Raw genomic sequence first — 9,863 nt, 5'->3', positions numbered from 1 at the left:
CACGCCCCGTCTAGGCCACGCCCAATACCGGCCTAATCGCGCCCCGCCCTCACTGTGACCACGCCCCCTCGTGGGTAAACCACGCCCCCGGACCCCGCCGCGCTTGCGCCGCGCGGCGCCGCCTCATCCCCTGCAGGCGGGCGGTGCGGGCGTGGACCGGTACTAACGGTGTGGGCGCGCTGCCGGTAAGCGGGACGGGAGCGAGGGGAGCGGCCGGCGGCCTCCCGTTCCAAGGGAGCAGCCGCTGCCCCCTGCGGGCGCGCCCGGGCACGCTGCGCGTACTCCGCCTGCGTGGGGGCGGCCGCGCGCGGGAGCGGTGCGCACGCGCGCTGCGGAGCCCCGCGCTCTTTTTCGCTCGGGGTGAGGGCGAGCGGCGCGAATTCCTGCGGTGGCGCATGCGCAGATGGGGCGGGGCCGGCGTACGGCGGCCGAGTGGGGCCGTTCCTCCCTCGCCTTTTGTCCGGCGGGGGCGGCCCGCGGGAGCCCAGGTGGGTCGTGAGGGGCAGCGGGGCCGCGGCTGCGGCCCGGGGCTCCCGCAGCACCGCCGCCTTCCTCCGGGGCTCTCTCCGCATCGCTGGGAGCTGCGGGGCGGGATCCCGCGGGCTGGCGGGGCCTGCTGAGGGGGTGTGAGATGCGGCGGAGCCCGGGGGAAGCGGGGCAGGGCGGGCTGAGGGGCCGGGAGCCGTGAGCGGTGCCTGAAACCCCATCTAAACCCTGAAATACCTCTTAATTGCCGCATTTCCCCCATTAAGCAGAAAAGCGGCCGTGTATATTTTGGATCCGGAGCTGTGAGGATTTGTGTTGAGGGAGAAGCAGCCCCTCGCTCGGTCTGTGGTTGGCATTAGAGGGTTTTGCCCCTCGCTCGGTCTGTGGTTGGCATTAGAGGGTTTTGCCCCTCGCTCGGTCTGTGGTTGGCATTAGAGGGTTTTTCACCGAACGAGCGCTGTTCTCCGTGGCCGGCAGCGCACAGGGGTGGATCCCTCCCCTCCAGGGAAGATGGGCTCCAAGCAGATCGCCCAGGAGACGTTCGACGAGGCGGTGCAGGAGAACATCACCGAGTTCGAGATGGAGCCCGAGGAGGCCGTGAGGGAGGCGGTGCTGCAGTTCGAGTCCCAAGGTATTGCGCGTTTTACAAACCCCAGGGTTTGAAAGGCTCCTGCAGCCTTGGGCAGGAGCCTCTGTGAAGTGGAACGGGGACACCGTTAACGCTGGCTTGGTTTTGTGGATTAATTATGACTGCAAAACTGCTTAGAGGGAAGCTGGAGGGCAAAATTCGGGCAGTGAAGTTAAATTCCTTCTTTATTCCCCCACCTCAATTGAAATCTGGCTTTGTTCCAGGCTGAATTTGACCTTACATTGAGCATTTCAGCATCTTTACAACAAGTTCATCTTTGGTTAACTTGGCAGCTTTTCCCTAGAGCTGGGACTAACGCTGTTTATTTGACTCTTAATTATCCTGGGACCGGGGTTAAACTTGGTTTTATTTCCCCTTTTAGGTGTGGACCTGAGCAATATTGTGAAGGCTGTGCGACCTCCTGCCTCTGAGAACGGGCAGAGGCAAAAGCATCAAATCCTGCAGGTAGGAGCTCAAATTGGTGCTGAGGATCAGGATTATGTAATTAATAATAATAATAATAACAATAATAATAATAGTAATAGTAATAATATAAGTACTAGGCCACCTCCTGCCTCTGCCCCATTTCTCTGGAAGCTCTTTGAAGCAATTTATTCTGCAAATGTAAAAAAGTTCCAAGAGCTGCTTGTGCTTTTCAGGGAAGGCTGTGGGAGGGTGAGGTGGGGCTGGGGCAGGAGGGAGCGGCCTCAGAGGTGCTCAGGGGAGGCTCAGGGGGGACACCAGGAGGGATTTGCTCGTGGGGAGGGTGGCAGGGGCTGCCCAGGGGGGTTTGGGGGCTCCGGGCTGGGGGCAAGGTGGGCATCAGTTCCCCAAAGGTTGCTCCAAGCCCCATCCAACGTGGCTGGGGACACTTCCAGAGCTGGAATGTGCTGGTTGGAGCCAGTTCATGTGGTACTGGTCAGACTGGTGCCCATGGAGGTGTGCCAGTGGTGCCAGAGGGAAGGCCCTGTCCCTCCAAGGGTTCTGTGCACGAAGCCCAAACGCTGCTCTTGGGCACAGCCATTCCTCCTGTAACACCAGACTGATTTTCCACTTGAAAATGCTCAGATTGCTCTGGTTCCTGCACGGTTCAAGTGCAGAACAAACCCCTGGTGTGTCCCACAGACCCTGGATCCCCTGGGCAGAGCTGCCTTAGCAGCTCTCAGCCTTCATGGCGCAGTGCAGGGAGCAGCTTGCTCCTGTAACAGCAGACTGATTTTTCACTTAGAAATACACAGATTTTTTGAGAGCAGGAACAGGCTGTTGCTCCTGCACAGCTCAAATTCAGAACTAACCCCTGGAGTGTCCCACAGACCCTGGATTCCCTGGGCAGGGACATGGCAGAGCCGGCCCTGGCCGAGCTGCCCCAGCTCCTCTCCTCCTTCGCGGCGCAGTGCAGGGAGCAGCTTGCTCCTGTAACACCAAACTGATTATCAGCCTAAAACAAGACTGCTCTTGCTCCTGCACAGCTCAGATTCAAAACTAACCCTCGTGTGTCCCACAGACCCTGGATCTCCTGAGCAGAGCCGTGGCAGAGCCGGCCCTGGCCGAGCTGCCCCAGCTGCTCTCCTCCTTCGCGGCGCAGTGCAGGGAGCAGCTCGCCTTCCGCTACCTGGCCGGCCGCAACGGCGCCTACCCCGTGGTGCTCTGTGCCTGCCAGCTGGCCTCAGCAGACAGGGATTTACTGCTCCACGCCCTCTCCACGCTGTCCGCCCTGCTGGACGGGCAGCCGGACCTGCTGGACGCGGCCGGGCGGGAGCTGCTGCTGCGCAGCCTGCGGGAGCGGCGGGAGGACGCGGAGGCGACGCTGAGCGCGCTGCGCTGCGTGCGCCACGCCTGCCTCAAGCACGAGGGGAACCGGCAGGGCCTGGCGCAGGCCGGCGTGCTGCCCCTGCTCACCGGGGCCATCCTCCGGCACGGCCGCAGCGCCGACGTGGTCAAGGCGGCGGCGGCGGCGCTCAGGGTCATGACTTTCGACGACGACATCCGAGTGCCCTTCGGGCACGCCCACGACCACGCCAAGATGATCGTGCTGGAGAACGACGGGTTGAGAGTGCTCATCGAGGCTGCAAAAGGTGAAATTAAACCCCCCGGGGGTGTTGGTCCTGATGGGGAATGTCCCGGGGTTTCTCCTCTCATTGTCTTGGGAGTCGCTTGTGCTTCGTTTGTAACTTGAAGCTCCTCAGAGGTGATTCAGGAGTTTGTCACTCAAGTGAGGTTTGACTCCTCGGAGGTGATTCCGGAGTTTGTCACTCAAATGGGGTTTGAGTTTGTCACTCAAATGGGGTTTAACTCCTCAGAGGTGATCCAGGAATTTGTCACTTAAATGGGGTTTAACCCCTTGGAGGTGATTCAGGAGTTTGTGGGGTTTTTAAATCCTCAGAGGTGATTCAGGAATTTGTCACTTAAATGGGGTTTGAGTTTGTTACTCAAATGGGGTTTAACTCCTCGATCCAGGAGTTTGTCACTCAAATGGGGTTTAATTTTATTGATTCAGGAGTTTGTCACTCAAATGGGGTTTAATTTTATCGATGAAATGTCCCCTGGGAGAGCCCAGAGTGGTGTTTTGGTAGCCCCTGGAGCAGCCAGCCCATCAGAGCAGTTTCTCTCTGTGTTTAGGAAGGATTTTACAGCTTTAGGGGCTGTTGTCTCTGCTGGGAGCAGAGTCAGCTCTGTCACCTCTCCTGTTTGCTATTTAAAACAAAACCACGCTGATTCCCATTTAATTAATCAAAGCACCTCTAATTAATTCCTGCCTCCCTCCTCTCCCCTCTGCAGCCTTCCCGGATAACCCGGGGGTCCTGAGCGAGCTCTGTGCCACCCTGTCCCGCCTCTGTGTCAGGAACGAGTTCTGCCAGGACATCGTGGACCTGGGGGGCCTCAATTTCCTGGTGACACTGCTGGGTGACTGCAGGGAGCACCCGGTGAGCGTGGGGAGGGCATCTGGGAGCTCCCTGCAGGGAAAATCTCATTCTGAGGACAGAGGTTCCCCTTAGGATAAAGAGTTTTAGTGAATAAATGTAATATTTTAGGTGGAACTAGGGTTGAAACCCCTCTGATCCCTATTTACAGCTCTATTTGCAGGATTAAATGTTCTGCAGGTAAAATTTGGCAGAATTATTGCACACAGGAATTGTTATTATTAATTATTATTAATTAATTTATATGCAGGATTATACCTTATAGAATTATATCTCATAGAATTATATCTCATAGAATTATGTCTCATAGAATTATGTCTCATAGAATTATATCTCATAGAATTATATCTCATAGAATTATATCTCATAGAATTATATCTCATAGAATTATATCTCATAGAATTATATCTCATGGAATTATATCTCATGGAATTATATCTCATGGAATTATATCTCATGGAATTATATCTCATGGAATTATATCTCATGGAATTATATCTCATAGAATTATCTTATAGAATTATATCTTATAGAATTATAAAATTATAGAATATAGAATAGAAAATATAGAAAAATTAGAAAATAGAAAATATAGAAATATTAGATATTAGAAAATATAGAAATATTAGATATTAGAAAATATAGAATAATAGAATTATTATAGAATTATATGTTATAGAATTATATATTATATATTAATTTATATGCAGAATTAATTATTATTCCTGTGTCCTCCACCAGCAGAGCTCTGCAAAGCTGAATGTTTGGTTTCCCACCTAGAAACCCTTCCTGGTTTGGTTTCCAGCTAGAAATTCAGGAGGATTTAGATGCTCAAACCTCATACAGCAATGTATTTAAAAGCTTTAAGAATAATGTGCACCAGCCTAACCATCTTTAGTTATTCCTAGCAGAACTCTCAAGAATTCATCGAGGTTACTACAACAGAAGCAGTGCTAAATTAAGAAAGAAGAGCCTAAAAAAACAAAATGCCAAGAATGCAAAAATTGGATAAAAAGGACACACAAAAAGATAACCTATAACCAATCAGGTTAACCTAAAAAATGCATGCTAAACACAGAGACAAAATAAAAAGAGCAATCAAGTAATGCATAAACACGTAAATAATGGTCTTAAAATGTTGAAAAAAATAGATTCATATAAACAATAGACAATTTCTGTTTAATCCTACTGGTTGTGTGTGCAGATGTCCCGATCTCCTGTGTCCCACAGGTTGATATCTGATTTATTTTACCTTCACTGCTGGCCTGGCAGAGATTTTTGAGGTCCCTTTGTGTGACAAGGGGGTGACTGAGGGCAGAGCTGTTGTTTTCCAGGAGCTGGGGGTGCTCAGCTCTGCTCTCCCATCTCTCAGAACTCTTTTTGAGCCGTTTATTTTTATTTTTTGCAGGACGTGGTGAGGCAGGTGCTCGGCACCATCCGCGCCGTGGCCGGCAACGACAACGTCAAGGACGCCCTCGTGGACGCCGGGGCCACCGAGCTCATCGTGGTGGCCATCAGCCAGCACCTGGGCAACCCTCAGGTAACCCTGCAGAGCCCAGGGATTCCCTCTGGGGTGGGGATGGGGCTGCAGGACGTGAAATTTTATTTATTTTTTATTTCCTCGAGTGCTCGGCTGTGGAGTGCATGCCTGGCTGATATCTGTGTGAATTTAGGGTTTTTTTTCCCCACTGTGTGTTTTATTTTTCTTACTCCTGAATCAGATGAGTGATGGGGAATGTGTTTTACACACATCTCTGTGTGTAAAATGTGTTTACATCACATCTCTGGCGTGCAAAACACAGAATTTTAAAGCTTGGAAACAACTCTAAGATCATTATTCCAACCCTCCCCTCGGTTTGCGTTGCACGCTGTGGTGGGAAAAACCTCAAAACGCTGAAAACAACCCCAAAAACCCACCCTGAAAGGGAAGCAAGCCCACTTTGGTGCCCGCCGTGCGTTGCAGATCTGCGAGCAGGGCTGTGCAGCCCTGTGCATGCTGGCCCTGCGCAAGCCCCAGAGCTGCAGCGTCATCGTGGAGGGCGGCGGCGCCCTGGCGGCCCTGCAGGCCATGAGGGCTCACCCACGGGAGGTGGCTGTGCAGGTGAGGGCTCACCCACGGGAGGTGGCTGTGCAGGTGAGGGCTCACCCACGGGAGGTGGCTGTGCAGGTGAGGGCTCACCCACGGGAGGTGGCTGTGCAGGTGAGGGCTCACCCACGGGAGGTGGCTGTGCAGGTGAGGGCTCACCCACGGGAGGTGGCTGTGCAGGTGAGGGCTCACCCTCGGGAGGTGGCTGTGCAGGTGAGGCCTCGCAGCACCTGCGGGCTCAGGCAGGAATGCTTCTGCCTCTGTTTGGCTGGGTTTGGGGGGGTTTTTGGACTTTTGCTCATCAAATTCTGACTGACCCCAGTGCATCCCCACTGACCCCAGTGCATCTCCACAGACCCCAGTGCATCCCCAGTGACCCCAGTGACACCAGTGCATCCCTACAGACCCCAGTGCATCCCCAGTGACACCAGTGCCTCCCTACAGACCCCAGTGATACCAGTGCCTCCCTACAGACCCCAGTGCATCCCCACAGACCCCAGTGACCCCAGTGCCTCCCCACAGACCCCAGTGACCCCAGTGCCTCCCCACAGACCCCAGTGCATCCCCAGTGACCCCAGTGACCCCTGGGCTTCCCCACAGACCCCAGTGACCCCCAGTGCCTCCCCAGTGACCCCAGTGCCTCCCCAGTGACCCCAGTGCATCCCCAGTGACCCCAGTGCCTCCCCACAGACCCCAGTGCATCCCTACAGATCCCAGTGACCTCCAGAGCCACCCCACAGCCCCCAGTGCCTCCCCACAGCCCCCAGTGACCCCCAGAGCCTCCCCACAGCCCCCAGTGACCCCAGTGCCTCCCTGCAGTCCCCTGTGCCTCCCCACAGCCCCCAGTGACCCCAGTGCCTCCCCACAGCCCCCATTACATCCCCACAGCTCCCAGTGCCTCCCCGCAGCCCCCAGTGCCTCCCTACAGATCCCAGTGACCCCCAGAGCCTCCCCGCAGCCCCCAGTGCCTCCCCCGTGCCTCCCCACAGCCCCCAGTGCCTCCCCCGTGCCTCCCCACAGCCCCCAGTGCCTCCCCCGTGCCTCCCCACAGCCCCCAGTGACCCCCAGAGCCTCCCCACAGCCCCAATGACCCCCAGTGCCTCCCCACAGCCCCCAGTGACCCCAGTGCCTCCCCCCAGCCCCCATTACATCCCCACAGCCCCCTGTGCCTCCCCAGTGCCCCCCGCAGCCCCGTGACGCTGTCCTGCCTGTCCCCAGAAGCAGGCCTGCATGCTGATCCGGAACCTGGTGTCGCGCAGCCGCGCCCTGTCCCGGCCCATCCTGGAGATGGGCGCCGAGAGCCTGATCTGCGAGGCCAGGGCGGCGCACAGGGACTGCGACGACGTGGCCAGGGCTGCCCTCAGGGACCTGGGCTGCGCCGTGGAGCTGCGGGAGCTGTGGACGGGCCAGAAGGGCGGCCTGGCTCAGTGAATTCCACCCCTGCAACCTCGCTGTGCACGGGCCAGAAGGGCAGCCTGGCTCAGTGAATTCCACCCCTGCAACCTCGCTGTGGACGGGCCAGAAGGGCGGCCTGGCTCAGTGAATTCCACCCCTGCAACCTCGTGGGAGGAGCTGCCAGCACAGAAACAACGCCTGGCTGGGATATCCGAAGCGAACGCCCGGCTTGGGAGGCTGCAGGGAACTTTCTTTTCCCCGTCCTCGGGAGCTACAGCTGCAAATGGCTTTCTGCATCCACGGGCTGCATGATCTGCTCTGTGTAGTGATCATTCCCTGGCTCATCTCACGGCTGAAGATGATCTGCTCCCCCTGGCAGTGCTCAGGACGGGGCTGTCCCCGCTGCTCTGACAGCACGAGGGGCTCTCTCCTGCCCAGAGTTTGGCTGCTGGTCCCAGTTTGTCCCCCTGGTCAGGGGCAGGATGAGGAGGAATCTCGCAGCGTTTGTGAATTCTCCTTCCGTCCCGTTCCCTGTTCTTTTACTGCTCACCCCACTCCTGTGTCGCTGCTGTGTTTGGGATTTTTCCGCCAGCGTAACGTCTGAAACAACAACAAACAAAAGGCTGAGGATTTGGGATAACACCCAAAGGAACCGTTGGCATCCAGGAGGAAGGTTTGTGTTGTCCCTCAGTGAGGGGAGCAGGCAGGGGCTGGCAGTGATGGGGGGATTCCAGAGTGGGGGAATCTGTCACCTCCTGGGGTGGATCCAGGAGTGCTCTGACTGCACTGAAGCGGCCAAGAGCCTCACGGACTGAGGCAGAACTGTGGATTTGTGGGCAGAGCAGGCCCAGAAAGGCTCTGGAGTCTCAGCTCGGGGCTGTTGTGGTGCTGAGCCTCCCTCCTGCGCCGCTGCCCGCCGCTGGTTTTGTGAGTGGATGTTTTTAATGTCACATTCTCTGTAGAAACAGTGACCTTATAAACCATACAAACCTTCCAGGGCTGCCTGGCTCTTTCGTGGAGCCTTTTTGTGTGTGTGTGGCAGGAAAATCGAGGTGCTGGGAAACTCCTCGGAGCCTGAGTTTGTGAGTGAAACCTCCACAGATCGCAGAGGTCAGCGAGTCCTGCAGAGCCTCCTGCTGCCCCCGCGGAGGAGGAGCAGAGGCTGCCCGGAGGAGGAGGAGGAGAGGCTGCCCGGAGAAGGAGCAGAGGCTGCCCGGCTCCTCTCCTCCTCCTACCCCCGCGGAGGAGCAGCAGAGGCTGCCCGGCTCCTCTCCGCCCGCCGGGGCAGAGCCGGAGGGGTTTGTGCGCTGCTCTGAGCCCGCGGTGGGGAAAGGGCCGCGCTCCTTCCCGGCAGAGGGGCAGGAGCTGGTGGAGAGATGCAGAATCGCGTTTGGGAGGATTGCTGAGGGCGGCGGGTCCGGTGCAGCCCGTGGCTCCCGAGCTTTGCCTTTCTGCTGGGTTTGGGTGGGGGAAAAGCAGCCCCAGAGGCTGCGGGAGAATCGAACAGCGGCTCAAAATTTAAATTCCTTCCCCTTTAACCGAGAGCTGCTGGAGGCCCCGGGCTTTGAGCCCTGAGGGGCCACGGGGATTGCCGGGCTGGGAACCCCGGGCGCTCCCCGGTGCGATCGGGCGGGATCTCCGTGCCCCGCAGCGGTGCTGCAGGGTGGAACCGGGCGGGATTGTCGCTCCTCCAGCCCGGCACTCGCCGGGGCTCCCCGGTGGGGCTGTCCGGGCTCCCCGGTGGGGCTGTCCAGGCTCCCCGGTGGGGCTGTTCGGGCTCCATGGGTCTGTCCGGGATCCCCGGTGGGGCTGTCCGGGATCCCCGGTGGGGCTGTCCGGGATCCCCGGTGGGGCTGTCCGGGATCCCCGGTGGGGCTGTCCGGGATCTCCGGTGGGGCTGTCCGGGATCCCCGTGGGGCTGTCCGGGATCCCCTCGGGTCTCTCCGCGCTCCTCGGTGGGGCTGTCCGGGCTCCCCGGTGGGGCTGTCCGGGCTCCCCGGTGTGGCTGTCCAGGATCCCGGTGTGGCTGTCCGGGATCCCGGTGGGTCTGTCCGGGCTCCCCGGTGTGGCTGTCCGGGATCCCCGGTGTGGCTGTCCAGGATCCCGGTGTGGCTGTCGGGGCTCCATGGGTCTGTCCAGGATCCCGGTGGGTCTGTCCGGGATCCCGGTGTGGCTGTCCGGGATCCCCGGTGGCTCTGTCCGGGATCCCGGTGGGTCTGTCCGGGCTCCCCGCAGGCTCCCCGCGCTCCCCGGGCCGCCCCGCCCGCGCTCCGCCCCCGCACCGAGCGCTCCCCGCCCGCTACCGGCGCCCCGCCCCTCGCTTATCTCCGCCCCGCCTCCCTCGCTC

General features: G+C 58.0%; 1 protein-coding gene across 3 annotated transcripts; it reads left to right on the top strand.

Moving 5' to 3' along the window:
- The first annotated feature begins 50 nt into the window (after nucleotides 1-50).
- On the top strand, nucleotides 51-8,510 carry ARMC6 (armadillo repeat containing 6). 3 transcript variants are annotated; one of them, XM_063403465.1, is made up of 8 exons: nucleotides 51-185; nucleotides 964-1,117; nucleotides 1,497-1,579; nucleotides 2,619-3,189; nucleotides 3,893-4,038; nucleotides 5,444-5,575; nucleotides 5,999-6,136; nucleotides 7,340-8,510. In XM_063403465.1, exons 2-8 carry the CDS (start codon nucleotides 997-999, stop codon nucleotides 7,550-7,552), a joined length of 1,404 nt encoding a protein of 467 aa, XP_063259535.1. In that variant the 5' UTR covers nucleotides 51-185; nucleotides 964-996; the 3' UTR covers nucleotides 7,553-8,510. The 3 variants fall into 3 exon arrangements, with proteins under 3 accessions (XP_063259535.1, XP_063259534.1, XP_063259533.1); XM_063403464.1 differs by lacking the exon at nucleotides 51-185 and adding an exon at nucleotides 286-488; XM_063403463.1 differs by lacking the exon at nucleotides 51-185 and having other exon boundaries at nucleotides 7,343-8,510.
- Nucleotides 8,511-9,863: the final 1,353 nt, after the last annotated feature.

This window comes from Prinia subflava, chromosome 8 (assembly GCF_021018805.1).
Source record: "Prinia subflava isolate CZ2003 ecotype Zambia chromosome 8, Cam_Psub_1.2, whole genome shotgun sequence".
Taxonomy (NCBI): Eukaryota; Metazoa; Chordata; class Aves; order Passeriformes; family Cisticolidae; genus Prinia; species Prinia subflava.
The sequence above is the reverse complement of the archived record's forward strand: the minus strand, read 5'-3'. Positions and strand labels throughout refer to the sequence as shown.